Source organism: Aythya marila (assembly GCF_965140915.1).
Source record: "Aythya marila genome assembly, chromosome: 2".
Classification (NCBI taxonomy): Eukaryota; Metazoa; Chordata; class Aves; order Anseriformes; family Anatidae; genus Aythya; species Aythya marila.
The window spans coordinates 111,238,154-111,258,739 of NC_139043.1; the positions used below are offsets into that span (position 1 = coordinate 111,238,154).

The 20,586-nt window shown below is 40.7% G+C and overlaps 1 protein-coding gene across 1 annotated transcript in view; it reads left to right on the forward strand.

Moving 5' to 3' along the window:
* Positions 1-20,586, forward strand: part of LOC309874682 (ethanolaminephosphotransferase 1-like) — a 58,224-nt gene that overhangs the window by 21,389 nt on the left and 16,249 nt on the right. Inside the window, exons 3-6 of the mRNA XM_082753112.1 lie at positions 885-993; positions 3,073-3,147; positions 7,539-7,807; positions 14,658-14,766. Coding sequence (XP_082609238.1) covers positions 885-993; positions 3,073-3,147; positions 7,539-7,807; positions 14,658-14,766 — 562 coding nt within the window. The remainder of the gene's footprint in view (positions 1-884; positions 994-3,072; positions 3,148-7,538; positions 7,808-14,657; positions 14,767-20,586) is intronic.

Genomic DNA, 20,586 nt, shown 5'->3' on the forward strand with positions numbered 1-20,586 from the left:
TAAGTCTCCAATATTTTTATGTTGTATATATTGGTTGATATGGTTTCTGAGTTACAGGAGTAGCTGCTGCTTATATAATATTTTTGCAAGTATATTCTGTCTAAAAATCATGTAGATAGTTGTGTATATTATTTCAGAAAATATTCTGGAAAAAAAATGGGCTATTCAGGAAGAGCATTACCATAAAGGACCCCTGCTGCAATGTAAGGAATACCTGAAAGCCACAGGGAATGAATAGCTGAGAAGGGTTAATGGGACAAGAAATTAGAGGTTTAGGAGGAGACACAGAGTCCTTTTCAGCACTCTACAAAGTCAAACGAATTAATGTAGTGTTCATAGTTTATGGCTGAAGATGGTGACTCTGCAGAAAGTTACTATCTGGAGATGTCAGGAGCTATTTGTAACGAGTTCTGCTTAATCTATAAGTCTCTGTTTTTGTTGATGTCTGGAATTGGAAATTATTAGCATGTTTTAGAAGAGCAAGTTTCCTTGTTGCATTGTGGGAATAGAAAACTTAGCAAAACCCTGCCACCTAGATGCTGAATTGCCACACTGGGGTGCTGTAGGCTTCTGTCAGTTGTGCTACACAAAGTGGTGAGAAGCTTTCCTTGGTGTTTGGGAAAACAAGGATAGCGTATAACAGAGGAAATGCAACATTTTTATGTCATGTTTTTACTGCAGTCACAATGATCAAACGCAAAAGGGTGGCATTTGAAAATAAATAGCTCCAGAAATTTGAAAATGGAAAAACATGCTGTAATATGAATATTGCTTATGTCTTATACAGGCTTCTCCTTTCCTGATAAAAAATATAAAATATTTATTCAAAATAGGACTTCTAATTTGAAAGAGGATATTTCTTAGCTTTTTTTTCTTTTTAACAGATAGTGCCTTTGTGGATTGCTCCCAACCTGCTAACATTCTCTGGATTTGTCATGATTTTAGTTAATTATTTTCTAATATCTTTTTATGACTGGGACTACACTGCCTCAGGTAAATATCCTTATATTGTAATTTTTCAGAATTACAGAGCTGCTTCTGTCATACTTCTGAGTAATACAGGGGGGACACACCTGAAACTTACACTCATTCCCTTAACAGGGCTTCATTTGCATATAGGAGGGTCTGACCTCACACATGGCATTATAAATTTAGGTCATTTTTTTGGAAAAAAATAATTTCATTCCTAAATATGGGTTTCAGCATGTACTATTTGAACTCTGTGATAATATCCCATTTTATTTAAAGTGTGTGCCAGGATTTTAATGCACAAAGAACACCCTAATAGTCTTCATAAAACTTTCGTCGGTTTCACATTTCCTAATACCTGAATCTATGCCTGAATGAGTTAATTTCCCTCTCCATAAAAAAATCACACACCCCCCTCCATTCAAGACTGCTTCTAGACAAAAAAGAAATTTTTAGACAAATGTCTCTTGAAATTCTCTAAGTCCAAACCTGTACTTTCTCCTTATGGTAGACCAAGCCAAGAGCTTTTTGGAGCTGATTGCTCCTGAGCATAGCCAGTGTTTAATTCTGGACTTCTTAGACCAGTTGTTGATAAAACAAAAGAGTGATAAGCATATCACAGGTGATTAACATATAAAGATCTTTGCTTTTCTTCAAATTAGACATCTTGGGCAAAGCTTAGCACTTTATTTCCTGAAACAGTAACATTTGATTTTTTTGTTACTTTTAATTTCTTGTGCATATGGTTGGATTTGGGAGGTACTCTGTGGTGAGCTGTTTGTACATTTATTGCAACAATTCTAGAGATATTTGCTAGCAGATTTGGTTTAAAAATGATCCTGTATGAACATCACATTTTCAGAGGCTATGAATCTCTAGTTACATGTTGTGTAACTACCTACCCTCACGCTTAAACACTTGCATTTTGTTCCATACGGCTGATAATTGCCAAGTTCTGTAATAGTACAGCAGACAGCACAGGTCTCTTGATGCATAATTTCATCTTGACACATTCCCAGTAGATACATATTGAAGTCGAAGATATTTGAGATTGTGACTAAAGTATGTTCTTTTGTGTGCAATGTGCAAGGCGGCTCTTGGTTTCACGGGAGCACAGTGTCCATCATTTCTGTAGTGACTGAAAGCAGTCATGCAATTTAACGAGTCTTTTGAATATCAGATATCAATTCCATGCAAAGGATCAGGAATAAAAGACTTAATTTCCTGGACAGCTGTTTTTCATTCCGCAGTTTGAAAACGTGCAGCTAGGAGTCAGGAAGTGCCATCTTCTCTTTCACGCGGGCAGCGCGAGGTGTTGAGATGAGAGGAGTGCGCCTTCAGGTGCTGGGTCCGGGCGCACCCCTGGGTGCAAGCCTTCCCTCATGCAGGAACCCCCGGGGGCTTCGCAGAGCTTACTGCTGGCTTACTTCAAGCCCTCAGTGGAGAATGTTTAATTTGAACAGAACGCTCTTTGGAAAACAAGGTTGAATTCTTGAAAAATAACCTCGGGCTATTGCTGTCAGAAGAACAGTGACAGAACCTCATGTTCCGTCTAATTCAGCTTCCTTTCCCAGATTCATTAAAAATGTTAGGCACCTTTACAAAAGGAAAAAAAAAAAAAAGGTACTAATATCTGTCCTAGTCTAAGGGCAAAATTTTCCTGTTCAGATCTGTATGTTAAAACTGCCATACAAAACCCATATTGGTGCTAATAAAAATGATCAGGCTTAAAGGTTATTATTATTATTTTAATATTGCATAGGCATAAACTATTTTTGATGGGTATTCTTCCCATGACCTGTGAAAATTGTTGCTTAGCTTCTATTATTATTTTGTGCAATACTAAATTCATTTCAGGACCAAAAACCTGTAGTTTATCTTCTTTTCTTTACAGCACAAATATATTCAAGCCTGGTCATTGTTTGCTTGAAATGGCAGAGCTGGCTGATGACCTAAGTTGATTGAAGGTCAAAAGCAAATATTTAATTCTGTTTGCCATTGTAGGCTAATCAGTGGCAGCTTGTGTATATGTATATGCATATCTTGGTGGATTGCTTTGATATTAACCACTGCTGTGCTGACTCACTACCCAATTTATTTCAGGTACCAGTCCTGGACTTGTTCCAACCTGGGTGTGGCTGTTCAGCGCTTTTACCACCTTTTGTGCTTATGCTTTAGGTAAGGTACAATGCAATGATTCACACATCTGACGTCTTCATGTAGTTTTATCTACTAGTTGCTAGGGCTGATTCCAAGATGAAGAGTTACAGTAAATAAATTATTGCTCCCCAAAACTGTTCTCTGAGATGAAAACAAAAACAAAAACAAACAAAACGACAACAACAACAAAAATAAGATAAAAACCCACCAATTTTTAATGATATATTAAAGCTTCTATGACTATAGCTCTTATCTGTAAAGTTCAATTTTTTTAGAGGAACAATAGAAATCATTACATAGCAGCAGTCATTGCTGTTGGGTTTCATAAAAATTCTTGGCACGCAGCAGTGACATTCTGAGGAGGTACCTGACACTTGTATTAACAGAAAGTGCTTTCAAAGACAGGGAAAATAAAGGACAAAGCAGAGAAAAAGGAAAATGAATGTAGCATTTTAACCTGGTGTTTAAGGCGCTTTGGTACTTATGGTGTGTGTCAGGAGAGATGGTATGAGTGGGATGACCAGCTTGAGCTTCTCATGGGGATATCTTTTTTTTTTTTTTTCTTCCCCTGTGGCTATTTTTCTTCAATAACACCTTTAAACCATTTTCTGTTTTATATTCCATATTTTACAGCATACTGATATTTCTAGGTCCATTACACTTTGCTGTGCAGTTTTGTGAAGCTACACCTCAGTGAGTTCAGTTGTAGATATGGACTGATGCACATCTTGGAGCGACATGGACATCAGATGGATGTCTTGCTCTCTCTGCAAAGCTAACCCATGCCAATCTAGAGCATGGTGCTGCAGAGCTCCTTCTGGGAGGACTCAAGCTGGTATGTTTACATGGACTACACTGCGCTGTGCAGGTGCGTTAGCTCTTTTGGAGCTGGTTCCTGTAAGGACCTTCACTGCACAGTGTAGCCATATATTTGAGTGCTGTAGTTAAGATATCTGGGCTAGATACAAACGTGTTCTGTATGTACACTGCAGTGCAGGGCAAAGATACTGACTGCTTTTGATACTAGACCTGTGCATGTAGAGACATCTTCATTAACCTGGGTGTATCCCATTGTGCATACATCTATACTCTCTATATTGTGAGTATCTTGGCTTTTTACATTCAAGTGGGAGTTTGGGCCAAAATTATTTTGTCCAGAATTTCTTCGTATTTGTACCTTAAAAATCACTGGGACAACCATCACTTGAAGTTGATTACCAGCCAGATTTCCCTAACAGCTCTCTCTAATCATTAGCAGAAGCCGTAGTTTCTTTTGTGAAAACCATTTGTTTTGTAACTGTAGAAAATGTCATGAAGTGGCTATTGTTTCATAAATAGGAATTCCATATTGGAGCTGTTATTATACGACACCCCAGAAAGCTCTTTGGAAATTTGGCTTCTGAGGTTCTTAATGTAGATGCTATTTGCCAGTGAGGCCTGTAGTTCCGAATGCTTGGAAGGCCAGGAGTATAATGTTGACAGTCAAAGTTATAATGAACTGATGTATATGCAGATTTTTGTGTCTGCTGTCCAAGCCACTTTATGAAATATTTAGTCTCAGATTTAATTCTTCATGGCCAAAGTTTTCCCATTGGAAGATTGCAAAGAGCCATAATAACTAACCAGATATGCAACTTAAGTCTCTCTCAGCTTCTTTTTAATGACACAGTTACTCTCTCCAAATTTTCTAGCATGCTGCTCTTTCTTTCCCCCTTGTTAAGGTGGTTTGGTATACTTTCCCTAAAATTGAATGCTTTTATCTCTTATTTTGAATTCTAATAGTTTGAAGTTATGTAAACTTTAATAAAATGGAATATTTATAAACTTTCCTGAGACAAAATATAAGAATTCTAGAGCAATGGAAACACGGGGAAGTGTATGTCCACTACTGAACATGCACTGTTATTGGCATGAATGATTGCAAAATGACACCTAAAACAGAAAATACTGTTGATATGGATATATCATTTCATGAATGTATTAAAATGAGTCCAGAGGAGGGCCACAAATATGTTCAAAAGGCTTGAGCACCTCTCCTATGAAGACAGGCTAAGGGCAATGGGGTTGTTAAGCCTGGAGAAGAAAAGGCCCTGGGGAGACCTTATAGCAGCCTTCCAGCACCTAAGGGGGCCTACAGGAAAGCTGGTTAGGGACTGTGTCAGGGAGTGGAGTGATAGGACAAGGGGGAATAGCTTTAAACTAAAAGAGGGAGATTTAGATTAGATGTTAGGAGGAAATCCTTCACTCAGGTGGTAAGGCCCTGAGAAGCTGTGGATGCCCCATCCCTGGAGGTGTTCAAGGCCAGGCTGGATGGGGCTTTGGACAACCTGGTCTGGTGGGAGGTGTCCCTGCCCATGGCAGGGGGGTTGGAACTAGGTGATCTTTAAGGTCATTTCCAACCCAAACCATTCTGTGACTCTATGTTTCTATGATACCTTGAAGAGCTAGTGAAACCACAGGGAAAAGGTGGATAAAGATTTTATGAAAACATTTTTATGCATGTATTATAAAGTTCCCATGTTTCTCCCCATGTCTGTTATAAGTTCTGTATTTCTTGATACTATTATGAGTCTAAGAGTTTTTAATAAAATATCCCTACAAAACAAAAAACAGTGTTTCACCATGATGTGCATATTTTAGTATCTAATGTGAGTATTTTTGGTGACACCCTAAAATAATTTATGAATATATGAACCTTTTTTTCATTCTCATTTTAAAAAAGAATTACCCATATGACTGAATTCTCTTGAAATACAAAAGACCATATAATACTTAGGAATGCTTAGGTACCTATTTGCTAACCTAAGTTTCAGAAGCAACCTTTAGTAAAGAATTTTTACATTTATACTACACTATTCAAGTAACCACAAGCTTATACACAATCTTCTCTCTGCACATATCAGTAAGATGCTGTTAATTCAATGGCAATGTTAACGGAGAAAGAATATGGCTCAAGACGGGGGCAAGACATGTTTGAAATCCCCTATGAGATCTTTAATTTTTAGAGTTATAAGAACTGTCTCAAGAGCTTTGTATTGGACTTGAGGATATCTCACAGCTGTTCAGGTATTACAATTGGGAGATATTCTAAAATCTGTGACAAAATGAAATTTCATGTTTTCCTGGTTTAGATCCCTGAAGTATATTTACATTGAACAAAACCCAGAGTGCTGCCAAAAAATCCAGAGAAGTAAGTAGCATGTGATCTGTAGCAGCTGTGGATTCTTTGGTCTCACTTTGCTGAATTGTCCCTTCAGTCAGCTATGGGTTAATAATGCTATCGGTAGCTAATAATTGCTAGCTATAGTACCTTCCAAACAACATAAAAAAATCTTTTTCTGTGTTATTACAGTGAGCAATTTGTGTAAGATTTGTTCTGTTTACTTTTTCCAAAGAGGTTCAACCTGTGTTTTTACACTTAACTCAAACAAGAAAATACTTCTCAAATGCTCACCAGCACAGCCTCAGAGCAGAGGCTAAGGGCGTGGTTTGACAATGCAGCCAAGAAAAGTTACAGCTGCTAGACCTTCCTCCTCCTCCCTGCCATCCCTGTCCCTCCTTTGTGGCACCTCCACTGCTTTTTGTACACTCACAGAGCCAGCTCTGTTCAGTGACCCAGAACCAGAAGACAACTTCACGTTTGGGTGTCTTTCCACTAGCTGAGCAAGCTGCGGGTCCTTCCCTGCTCAGTGGCAATGAACTCAGATCGACTCAAGCAGTGCTGTCAAACCGTATTGCAAAGTGAGATCCATTGCAGTGTGGGCATCTTTCAAACACTTAAGCGATCAACATGTAACTCAGCTTAACAGTAAGGTATTCTTGTATCCTCAGACTTCAGCCAAAAGTCTCTTTAAAATATCTTATGTAGGCACACGCACAAATAAGTTTTGTGAAATTGGCTCCATTTAGTCACTGGGGCCCTTAGCATCAGGTAGCATAACTGCCTCGGTGAATCGACCCCACAAGCACACTTTGTGAGCCTGAAGTCTCAGATAGTCCACAACACCAATGGATGGCTGTGGAGCCAAATGGACACTTCTCTGTGATTTTATTGAGAAGGTGGTTGCATGGACTGATGTGAAAGTGTGTTAAGGCCACTGGGGACAAGTAATAATGAATGTCCTTTTAAAGCATGTAAGGATGGTGGCATTCAGTAGAAGAACTGAGGTAAGGACAAAGTTACATGAGAACTGAGGCAAATATTTTATGAGCAATCCTAATGTGTTGGTATTGAAAAGACTGTTGTGCTTCCCTTTGCAGTGTATTTTTCCCATGTTATATACAGCAGTGAACTGTATGTAAATATATACATACATATGCATATATATATGGTTAAGTCTATGTGAAGAAAGTTACTTCTCCTGTTGTGCTATAATTCTTTCTTTCTTTTCCTTTTCCAACCCTTCCAGACTCCATAGATGGGAAACATGCTCGAAGGACTCAGTCCAGCAGTCCTCTGGGAGAACTATTTGACCATGGGCTGGATAGCTGGGCTACCTCCATTTTTGTGCTCTCTTTTTTTTCCGTCTGTTCCCGTGACAATGGGAAGACCGGAGTTTCTGTATATACAATGTATATATATTTAAGCATTGTCTTGTTTAACTTTATGTGTTCACACTGGGAGAAATATAACACGGGAGTTCTTTTTCTTCCTTGGGGATACGATCTAAGCCAAGTGGTAAGTATTTATCATTCTTGTTTTATTTTTATTTTTTTAACTATGTTAGTGTTTTCATAATATTACAGAAATAGAAAAATATAGCTCAAGGCAAATATATTTGGCTGAGAGTTTGAATGTGAAATAGCATAACCCTAGAAGTAATTCAAAAAAATTTCCTGCGTTTGCAAAGAAGGGAAATTCTCAAGCAAATTGTAAGCATCAGGGATTCATTGCCTTGCAGGAGAAAGAAAAAACTTGCTGCAAGCCTAGCAGCCAGATGGCATGCGTGAGAATGTCATTTAACTGCATTTGATTTGTGATATTAACAAAAATTATTATGCTCTCTAAAGCCATAAGCAATTTTCCCACAAACACTAGGTTACGAGGCACTATGCAGATCAGTCCAAACAGTGTTTATTAACAGTAGTTGTACAGTTATACATCGCTAGGCCTGGCCAATTCTACCACCTCTGACGTGGCATGTGGTACTGTCAATAGTGTTGGACTGTACGGTGAGCGCTAACTGCTGTCAAGTGACTTCTACACTTGTGAAAAAGTCGTCCTGTTAGAGGCCTCTTCTTTGGGCATGGTGTAACACGGATAACCTGTCAGTCCACAGCCAGCTCACAGGTGACTCCTTGCATGGCTTACAGCCCTGCCATGAGGTGGGCCTCCTCAGAAACATGACCAAAGGCATGAGTGAGTAGTAGCAGCAGTAGTAGCAGCAGCTTCGTTGCATTGCCAAGGGGCCAGTGCTTGGATTTGGGGGCTAACCAGCTTCTGAGATAGCCAGGCTCTTGCAGCCTGAGGAGCACACTCCCAGTCTTCTCGGCTTCCTGTCACAGGCATGAGATGAAAGGTACAGCCAACTCTACATAATTGAAAAGAAGTTTGACAGACGTTCAAATACGTGTTTTAATGGAAATGGAGTATTTGAATTAATGGCTGCAGATGTACTGCTGTAAACATAATCAGAATCCAGTGGTTTGAGAACAGCTCGGAGACGGTGGTCCAGCTGTGGTGCATCTGTTTCATCCCCCAGAAAACAGGCTCTGGGAGAAGGAGCTGGCTCAGGACGAAGACATTAGGCAGCCAGCTGGTCTGCAAGTTTCAGCCCTGTCTGTGTGAGGCTTCCTAGTGAAGTTCCTTCAGCCGGAGAGCAGTGGCTGTGTTCGTCCTGATTTCACTTGTTGCTCAAATGACCACTGTAGATATAAATGTGCGTATGTAGAAAGCTCTTTTTGATTGCTGCAGCATCAGAACTGCGTTAGTGGATAAACATGAGTGGCTATCAACTAATGGAGCAGTACTGTGCATGCTGCCGGGGCTTTTAGTGACCTAGGCCTCCGTGACAGCTTTCCCATCTGGAAAATAATGCTAATAACACTTCCCTGCCTCACAGATCTGCGGCGAGGCTTAATTTTGGTTAAGTTTGTAAACTGTTTTGGTTAAGTCACATGCAAGGTGCTAACAAGTATTATTTCCTGTTCCCCTTTGATGCTGGATTGCTGTCCAGGATGCTTTCTTTCTAGTACTTCTGTGATGATTTTTTTTTTCATAGTCAAAATGATAAACATGCAACTATAGAAATTTTTAATGCTTTTTAGTACAATCATCAACAGTGGTGCTCTGTAAATCAGTTTTCTCATCTGTAAAAATTAACTTTTGTAGTTGTGGTTGTCTGTGAACAAAAAAGCATTATATAACTTGTAGATCAAGGTAGTATTTTTTTTTTCATTAGTACAAACTAAATACTATGCACACCAGAAAGCCCATACATTTTTTTTTTTTTTCCAGCTGTACTAATCAGTCTGGTAAAAGATCTTAATTCTCCAATTCTCCACCAGACATTGCCTTGCTCTCTCTTTTTTTTTTTTTTTCGTAAACCAGTTCAGCAATGTCATATGATGTGTGCACTAATAAATGTAGCTCTTCTTCTCCAGCTACTTGGAGGAGAGGATATGGAGGACTGTAGCAAATGGCTAACGATAAACAGTAAAGAAAAAATTACCCTTGCATTTTTTTGTTTGTTTGGCTGGTTTGTTTTCCCCTCTACTCATCCGCCAGACATTGCCACAGTTGCTTGCAGAGGAAGAGGGTGAGGAAGCACTTGCAGGCTGCTTTCAGGCTGATTCCAGGCAGCTAGCTCTGGGTTTCCTCCATGGCATTCCTATCAAGCTGCCTCTGTGCTCTGTCTTAAATAATTTCACTGGCAATATGATGCTATCGCATCGGCATGCCAGACATTCAGGTGGTCTTGTCCCCTACTTCTGCTTTTAAAAATGTACGGCACCCAGGGGCTTTGTACTTCATTATTGTCACAAAGCTCAGGAATACTGTAATTAAGGTAAGCAGTGCAGTTAAGTAACTGTTGACCCTAATGAAAACTTAACTGGCAGGTAGCTTCCCAGGACACTGCTGCCGAGTCAGCTCCACTGTATATAAAGACAGGCAGCCCTCTTTGACCGGCTCTGTGTTAGCTGTGGTATTAAAAGAGCTGTTGTTCATCAGGAAAAAAGTGCCTCATTATGAACAGACAAATTGGTGGGATTTATGCAGATCACATTTTTCTGTGCTTTGATGACTCATCAGAACTGGTAACCTAATTATGGGAGCTGGGCTGTAGCTGGCACTCCAATTAGCTTTGATTACAGCAGACAGCCATTTAGAGGAAGCCGTGTCGTGTAAACCTGAAAAATGGCTGTGATCGGTCTGAGAGAGTCGGACAGAGGACTGCTGTGTTTGTGGGCCCAGCATCTGGGAGCTCTTCCCCACTCTGCTCCCCCTGGCACAAAGCTGTCCCGTGCTTGTCCTCTGCAGGCAGGGAGAGATGCAGGAAGAGCGGCCTCCTGATACCACATCGTCCAGACAGTTTTTGGTATGTTTTCAAGTGAACACATCTATTAGAAACCCCCAAAGTCACGGGCTGCAGGTGAGGCTTAAAAAGAAACCCCGGGTACTTTCTGTGGGAACTCATCTCAGATACATCTAGTGAAAATGATGACTTTTTTTTTGGTCACAAGCCCAACCAAAGAAAGCGAATATAATACCTGCAAGTTAAGTTTCTTGGAGACGAAAGGACAAAGCTTTCCTGAGAAATGACAATTTTGGGCTTCCTGCCATGTGTTAATTTTTACAGACATTCCCTTGGTTATTTAAAAATCTGTTTTCTGCTGAAAAATGTAGTATTACCTAATTCTGCTGTGGCTTTTTATAAGCCACTGCAGTTGAGTTCATAGGAGGGGAGCAGAGTATTCATCTTTCTTTACTGTGATGCTGTGATACCTCTGCTGCCATCAGTGCTGTAAGCTTTACACCTGCCTTAAGTGTAACAGGGATGTGCCCTTGGTTTTCTTAAATACCAGCTTAAAAGTGAAAATAAGAACCCTGTGAGAGCTGCAGTGACCCAGGTGGCTTGCACATTCCCTCCTCTCATTATTCCCAGCCAAGAGGGCAAGCTGGGAAAAAAAGAAAAAAAAAAAAAAAAAGCAGGAAAGCACAAACATCAGACGTGAAAGGAAGCAGGCAGCTCTTTGCTCGCTCCAGCACTGCCCTGCCACTGCCCGGAGTGGATGGCCAGAAGCTCTGTGTATGGTAGAATCTGATGGCATGGAGATGCAGACCACAAGCCCCCAGTTTTCAGTCTAAGGTGCTTCCCTTGTTGGTTCCCATGTCTGCTTGCCTGCCTGGGACAGTCCCACATACAGTCCCAGTATGTTTTCCCAGTGAGAAAACTCTGCTTGCCCTGAAACTCCAAATAAATGAAGTGTATGACACGGGTGGCAATGTCAACATTGTAGAAGTTACTTTTGTCCTTCCTTTCAGTATCTATCAAAACATGGGAAGGAGATTTTTGGATGCTATGTATCAGGCTTTCATTTGACAAGCAGTTTGCAAAACTTATGCTGGCATATTTCTCATATCCCCTTTTCCTGGGAAGTGCTGTGGCAGCCAGCATCTCAGCAATCAACAAAGAAATCCAGAGCAATGCACATCACAGCTTTTAAAAATGTCTGTCTCCTCTGAGGGACAAAAAAAAAAGTATATTAAAAAGATAAATAAAGATGTGCATCTGTCGTTCTTTGGTCACATTATAGGAATTGAGCGTCCTTTTATTTCAGGCTAAAATAACATTTACCTTCAGTGTTTTCCTAAGAAAAAAAATAAGCGACTCTGTTTCTGGTGAAGAAGTAATATTTATCATTATTTAGTTTAAAGGTAGGAGTGCACTGGAGTAGTTCAAGTTTACTCTTAAGAAAATGTCATATTTTAGGAGGAAACATAAACTTGTATTTTAAATGAATTTGCTCTCTAGATGTTCAGTTTTAGTACCGTGTTAATGGAAAGCATTTCAAGACATGATCAATTAATATTATTGTAATATGCTAGTGAAACTGAATATTGCAGTAAAATTAATACCGTTTTGGTGTAATCCTAAAAATTTAAAAGCATAGTGTATTTTAAAAAGTGATGAGGAAATGTTTGATTTTTCTTGTGTAGTACAACATGCAGCATACTTGATGAGCATGTGTGCAGAACACTTTAACCTACAAATTAACACCATCTATTTTCAGGTTTTTTGTCTGCACTAAGTGCTATTAACTCACAGATGAGGCCTTGACAAAGCAAAAATTGGCCTGGTCAGATGCTGCAGAATCCAGTACTGTATAAGTCTGATGCTCACTTGCAATACAATCCTTACTTATGTTATTTAAATTGGACTTCTCATTTTGCAAAGTGTTGTAATTAAAAGTACTTGCTAAATACTAGCTTTACATATGAAAAGTACTAAATCTAATCAATGTCAGAGATGGGAACAAAAAGCCTGGCCATCTTTTCTCAAGCTGAATTGTACAGTTGCACTTCAGAACACAACTTTACATTACCTTTATGTATGTATGTATTTATTTTTTTATTTTTACCAGCAGTGCCTTTTAAAACACACTTGTGTTTATACAGCTTATCAACATACTTAGGTTTTGTCTGACAATCTTCAATTTTTGCTAATACAGCTTAGATCAAGGGACACAGCCAGTTTCTCATCTTCCCAGCTTTCTAAAGGAGATCTGCGAGAGTGCCGCAGCTAAGTCAAAGTGGTTGTTGTTATGAATTTCAGTGATGCTGGGGCCTCAGTTAAAATTCTCTAAAAAATGCAATACCACAGAGCTGAAGCCAAAGAGTGTTTCTCATACAAAACATCTGCTCAATGTGAGACAATCGTAGCCATGAGTGCTGAATCACCGAGTCCCAAGGCACAGGGATTCCCTAGAGAGCCTGTTGCATCAGCGCTCCTGTTCCTAGAGGTGTGCTGGCATCTGACAGCGATGCTCATGAATGTACTGCCAAAAATACTGACTGTAATAGTGGATAATACTGACGTTCCCCTTTCATCACTTGCCAAAAATATCTGTTCAGAATTCAACGTGTGAGGGTAAATTCAGGCTCTGTCAAAGCCAATTGGAGTTGTGCCCTCAGCTCTTTTGGGGCCAGGAGTCCAACCGTCATGTCTTATAGATAACATAATGCAATTTCTTTAGGAAGCCAAATGTTAGCTCTGTTGTACTCGGTTGTAAAACCCATTGTACACATCCTTCATTTAGGCCATTTTTTTTTCAATGGCCTATGATAGCATTTTCGTCCTAGTGCCTGCTTTTCTCCATTGCAGTTCTCTTGCTTGTCCTTGCACAGGCAGTTCATTCATGCAGTCTTGCAGTGCCCCATTCAAGCAAATTCTTTGCAAATTATGTAATGGCAAGGCAAGAATCTCGCATTTAGATACAGAGAAGTAAGTGAAGTCAAGTATAGCAGTATCTAAGTGTAATAGGAAGTTTAATCAACAGCAGCGTTTTGCTGCTAATGTATGATTTTAGCCTGTTATCTAGAAAAAAAAAAAAGAGTTTTGTGTACCTTTACATTAAAGCATTTGTTTGATTTAGAAGGCTGGAAATGTGTTTGTCAAAGTTATAAATGAAGAAACACAGAATGTAGTAAAAACTACCAGCAGCCCAAACCCAAAGAAGCAAGAGCAGGAGTGGGGCATGAAGCCGTGCCAGCTGGTCCCTCACCAGCAGGAGCTGGTAGTGAGGGATGAGGAGGGCACAGAAGGGGGTGGCATAAGGACAAAACGGCCTGGGAACTGCTGCATCATGTTCGGTGCTGTAGTTGCAGGTTGCAAGCCTAAAATGGTGGAAATTGGTCAAATTTGTGCTGTAAGCCTTTGGTGGGCAGCACTGCTACAAGTCTGTGGGTGTGAAAGCTTTGTTATAGGAGCTATAGGGTTTTGACTGCATTAAGGTTTCTGACCTCACCTGGGTCTCAAAATTAGCTCTCAACAGAGAGCAGAAACTACATTTACATCATTACTGAAGCTGGTAGTACTCAAGCATGTTAGGCTTGGGGCTTGTGTATGGGTCCTTTCAGTCTTAATGAAATTCGACTACTTATTTCTTTTTCTATCCTGTAACAATGTTTTCTGTCAAACAAATCAAAAATTGGGCAAGACATCAGCTCCCTGCTCATCCTTTGATTTCGTCACATTCAATGGAATTTTGTGATGATTTTGGGTGAACTTAGATTTTTTTCCCCCCTCATAGTTATTTTGGTATGATCAGTTCAGGGTGCTGAGCTGCAGAAATAATCATATCAATTATCAGCAAGTTGCTTGCTGACTTCTCAACCATTTTGTCTGAACGTTACTCTGAGCATTGCTTCACTACTTACAAGGAGTTGTTTTGTGATGGCAGCGTGAGGCCCTGTAATGCGGAGACTTGCATTTGTACTGAGATGATAAGTGAAATTGTGTGCCTTTAGAAGTAAAGGATTAAAAGTACTTTATTTTTTATTTATTTATTTATTTATTTTTCTATAGGTCTTAATAACAGCATATCTGCTCACTGGTCTTGTTGGTGTGGAAGTTTGGCAGAAGCCTTTGCTGTTTGGTTATTACATTACAGATGTATTAGTAATCTTGCTTATAGGTAAGTATCCGGATCCATGGAAAACTTTACTGTTTTTTTAATTATTTTGATTAGATGATTCTTGTATTTCCTTTGTAATTTCTTTTTCCTTTTGTAAGTGCTGGCTAGGCCAAAAGCTACGAGAATAGATGTGATTAATAGGGTTAATACTGGAAAACTTTAAGCTGGCAGATGATTATGGAAATACTTTTTCCTCACTGAATTTGTATCCGCAGTACTCAAATAATACAAAAACCGTTCCCTAGTTACATGTGGAGATGAATGCTCTGTACTGGTTGTTTTTCAGATTCTCAGGAACTTTGAATGTCACTCAGGTAAAATGTTGTTCACATTTACATGCGCTGTAAAATTAATGTTTTGGCCTGCAGCACGTGATGATCCAAAACATTATGGATAAAAGGAAGCAAGGTATTATTTAAATAATGTTAGGCAGCATAGGTGTAAATCTTAAGAAGGTCTTAGATGGTTTCTAGGCTATTTTTAGAATTACTTTCAGAGCAGAAGTGATGCATTTTTCATACACAGCAATGGCCTATTTGTTCACTACTTGGCACTGTCAGTGTAGTTTGAAATAAGCACTGAGCATCTTTCAACTGCTATAGCTAGACTCAGAACAAAGGATTTACATTTTAATGAACTAAAACCACGGTAGTCTTAGCTAAAGAGGTATGCACGTGAAATGGCTTCGCTGTGTTGCTTGGAAGGTGAAGGTGATGAAATTAGGATACATAGAGATATATTAGAGATTTTTATATGAACATACAAATTATGACAAGAGGGCCCCAAAAGAAGTGTTTGGCACAGGCAGGGGAAATAGAAATGCCTTCAGGCCTCGAGCCAAATAAAGGACTTGGATAAAGCTGTTTGTGCCTCCTGCTAGGAGCTACCTGAGCTTTTCCTGGGGGTGCTCCTGAAGCCACTGCGTTGACACAGGTTCTCTTCACCTTGCCCACAGAGATACAGCAGATGCTGTCCCCAGCCTCAGAGGTGCTTACCAGCATTCACAGATTTGCAAGGGCTTTTTGCAAGCACCCCGGGCTCAGGCTCTGCTCTCTGTCAGCAGCATGTGCAAGGACGTGTTTTCGACAGCCCTTTGTGCTCTAGCCCGGCTGTAAAATTGACCGTGTGCGGCCAAGGTTGAGCAGTCTTTTTATTTGTCGGGCTTGCTTTGTGTGCTCTATGGAAAGGAAAGAAAGGAAAGGGAAATCTCAGCAGCTGCCCTTTCAGTTGGCAATGAATGATTCAGCCGGTCAGAGGCGTAGCTAGGAAATGCCCTCTGGTGGCTGCAGGGCAGGGAGGGAGGGCAGAGGGCTCTGGAGGGCCTGCTGCAGGTCCAGCAGAGATGATGGGTGCTGGCCTGCGAGGGAGACGTGTGCTGGTGGTGTCTGCCCACAGGGACCAGCCCCTGAGCACCCTCCTTCCACCCTACACACATGGCTCTGGCTGCTCCTGCTGTCAAGGCACATGACAGCCAGCTCAGGGAGTGAAGAGATGGCTCCCTTTGTGCTTGGGAAGCCACGGGCAAAGGTTTAACTCCAGCTAGTCAACATATTAGGAAGATTTGTGCTAGGAAAGCACGTTGGTATGACAGTCTGCAGAAGCAAGCATCCTTTTTTCATACTCTGCTACAAAGCAGAGTTTGATGGAGTAGTCCCTCGGAGTCAGAGAGAAGCACTGCTTGTGCCTGATGTGCTCGTGTGAATGGATCCATAAGCAGAGAACTGGGGACTTCTTCCATCATTGTCCCAGGCAGAGCAGATGTAACTAAGAGCCAAAAACTTCTTAAAAAACACCGTCCATCACACACTAACTATAATGCCATTTAATAAGGTGACAGTAGCAGCTTAATTAAAGCAAGTTATGGGTTGGAAGTGTGCAAGAAATGTTCTTGGTTGACTGCATATTACCTCGTTTACATAGTGCTTAGTAATTCTTTTAAAAACAGAGACTATGTTTAAATATTAAAATATTAGTAGCATCCTTTTACTTAAGATCATGCTGATCCAGAAAGGACTTCAACTTCATCACTGGTTTGAATCTCAGTTCAGCAATAGTGGTTAAAGGGTTTATCGCTGGATAACCTGCGTGCAGCAAGTATGGATACATAAAGTTTTTAGAAGCTTCCAGTAAATCTCAGGACCCCACTGTGCTGAAAAGTGTCGGTCTAGCCTACGCCAAGGGCTGAACAAGCAGGAAGATTAAATTATTTTCTCCCTTGCAGAGGCTGCAGCACGTGTGCCTTGCTCACTCAGGGAACCCCCTCTCCAGCATGCTCAGAGCAATGCCTTTGTGGCCACTCAAAAACCAGAGCGATGCAGTAGGGCCTCAGATGCTTTTTATGAGTTTGTTTCCCAGGACCCCGAGAGGAGCCATTAAACTGTAACTGGCTATCCTTAACCCTCTGGTGGCGTTTAAGAGGCACTAGTGTTCGTGCTAACAATGGGGCTACATGCCTGCCTCATCAGTCCTTGGCGAAGCATGTGCCTGCAGCTCCGTGCTTGTACTGTTCTGTACACAACAGGAGCTCCACTGCTGAGCTGCCTCTTTCCCAAGAACAGCTGGGCTTTAGTGAGTACCTTTTACAGCGGGAAGGAATCCAAACGAGAAGCACAAGAGTGGAGTTTTTCAGATGTCTTTCCTGGAGTTTCTGGGAAAAAAAAAAGAAAAAAGAAAAAAGAAAAATCCACATATAACCTGAGGATGAACTCCGCTCCGAGCACATCCTCGGTGGAAGCTGCGGTATCACCAGGTGACACTCAGCCACTAAAAATGGAATTTTTATCAGGTGCCAGAACACACAAAGATATACATAAAAACCGCAGCAATACCGGTGTTTAGATTAGATGTTTTAGGGAAACCTCCCATGAGAGGGAGTTTTACATGTGTCCCTGGGAACTGTCTAGCACACTGTGAACACCTGTACCAAGGTCAAGTCTCGGGCTGCTGAAGAGTGCCCTTGGAGGACTCCCACATGAAGCTGAAAAACTTCTGCATAGTATTTTATGGGAGATCTGCGATCTAGCAGATAGGCAGTTATCATTTTTGCAGGCAGTGAATGCAATTCTATCCTGAAGCTTTAGTCCTTAAGCCCCCTAACACACACCTAGCTAAACATCAAAGTAAGCAAGGCTGTTCTTCTGTTTCCAGTGTGTGTTATCCTGGATTCTGGACAGAAATTTTTTTTGTTGTTTGTTTGTTTGTTTGTTTTCCTGTTAGCATGAACTTAGCCAGACCTTTCTAAAGGTATGTGCCTGTGTGCTCAGCTGCAACTAATTACTTCTTCTCTCAGCAAGGCTTTTGTGGATGGCACTCCAAAAGTGCTGGGATTTAACCACCACTGTCCCATAGCATTATCTGGCTAGCTAGGGTCTCTTCAAAGGGCACCACTGAGGTGAGAGCAGTAGTATCACGAAGAGAAGGCTCCGGGCAGACCTTACAGCAGCCTTCCAGTGCCTAAAGGGGCCTACAGAAAAGCTGGGGAGGGACTCTGTGTCAGGGGGTGTAGTGATAGGACAAGGGGGAATGGCTTTAAACTAAAAAAGGGTAGATTTAGGTTGGATATAAGGAAGTAATTCTTCACTCAGAGGGGGGTGAGGCACTGGCACAGGCTGCCCAGAGAAGCTATGGGTGCCCCATCCCCGGAGGTGTTCAAGGGCAGTAGTGCCCAGATCCAACTAGTGAAGCTCATGCCAAAGCTGACACAATTTTTCAAAGTACAGGTTAGGACATGAAATGTTAATGGTGTACTAAGAGCTGTCAGGGATCAGAAACTTGAACTTTCTTTTAGAGATGAGGCCAAGGTGTGCTCATTTTATGAGCTACTTAAGTATATGAAATGGGGAACAAGTATGTAAATGAAAACATAATAGCAGCAAAACACTAATGATCAGGCTAAGCCACACCATTTGGAACATGCCAAGTATTTGAATTTTGTAATACTGAGAAAACACAGTTATCCATCTAAAACGGTGCCTTGTACTTAGTATCCTCTATCATATGTATCAAAGGAGGACATGGAATTCCATGCAGCTGGCAGTTACACAATAGTCTGCTCTTTCTTCAATGTCATGAAATGTTTGGAAGGCCATAGTTAAACAATATTTTCTCCATAAATCAATTCAGCATATCTGCATCAGAGCAGGCAGGCAGATTTCTTCTGACTGGAGCAATCTGGACGTGGTCCTCTACCTCAGCTCTAGGGAGCAGCTGCAGTGAGGCACCTTGCTCTCCCATAGCACACTGGTGAACCCACAAGCCTTCATAGCAGTGCAAAGTACTGACCACAAAGTCAACTTAAATGCACTTCTGATGGTGGAAGGAATTTTTCTTTTTCACGTTTACATATATTACTTATACATGCTTTCTGCTTTGTGCCAATAAGTCATTCTCTATTGTTTTCCTTCAGTTCCCATTGTGAATTAGCTGATCGTTCCACCTCACTGGTGGACAGTTCAGTGAGTAAATGTTAAGTGATGTGTATTCCAAACGTTATCACTCCTACAGGCCCTGACTAGCCTTGTTTTCAAAGTCTAGTTAACATGAGTTGGCTTCTACTTGTCTGTCACCAACTTAACATTTATTAAAGCATTGTTGTGACAGATTGTACAAGGCTTCTTTGAAGTAAAGGGTGTGAAATACTCACCTGTCACTAGAGATAAATATAAAAAGCGATGTTGGAGTAACCTATCTGAAGCAGTCAGAACAAAAACCCAGAAAACAAGAGTACTGGGGGCTGGTGGCAGAGTGGTTTCAGAGGATGCTGATCACAGGTGGAGTTGATCCCACGATGGTGATTTTAATGATGGTGAGGAGTCATTTCACAGGCAGTGAGAGCCCCATAAGAAGGTCAAATAAGGGGGGGCACCCATCTGAGCCCTTCTGGAAGCCAGCCTTGGATTTTCAACTAAGGGCACCACATCTCAGGTGTTTGATTCTTGCTGTACTCAGAAAAAGAGAGTTAAGCTTACATGGTTTGTAAATAGGACTACGTCAAAGCAGCAGCTACATCCATAAACTAATTTCTCAGTCGCTACTAAATCCCTCAAAATGCTAGTTGTTAGCTTGCAGCTCACTTCAAAGAGATAAATGCAGTGTGGTCTTTCCTAGACTCTGAAAATAAGCAATGAAATCAGCAAGCATGATAAATGCATCCCTTTACAGTCCTTATATTCAAGCAGTCTGAGATGCTAAGCATCTAAAACATACATCAACTTTGTGCATGAACACAGTGCTCATGTCTACACACTGCTCTTAATCCATGTAAAATGCTTTCGTAGCATGTAGATGTGTTCAGGGGTACTTCTCATCTGTCCTTAAATTGCGTAATGCATGCAGACTTGTCAGGATCAATTCAGTCTGGAAATTGTATATACATTTTCTAGGAGTTTTTTTTTTTCCCCTCAATTACTAAATGGTCCTAAGATTGCCATTTTATATAATAATAAAACATAATTTTATAGCTACTGGACAGCTCAATATGCAATTATCTGTTTGGACAACCAATTAAGTGGTTGTCTTCTCAAGAAATGCCTGGGAAAATCACACAGTTCCGCAAAAAGCTGCTGCTCCAGTTATAAATGCCTCTGAATATTCACCTTCTAATGAAGCTGACTTTCAGGCACTGATCAGTGAGTGCGCTAAACAGTCAGTTGTTAAGATTTTTTCTTGGGTCTCGCTGCTCTAAATGTGGAAGACATTCAGAAAAAAATGTGGAAAAAATATTTAAAGATCTTTACAAGCTAATATTGATGCCTAAATACATACATGTATATTTTTGTGTGTGTGTGGAGTGGAAAAGGAAGATAAATGGCATATTTGACA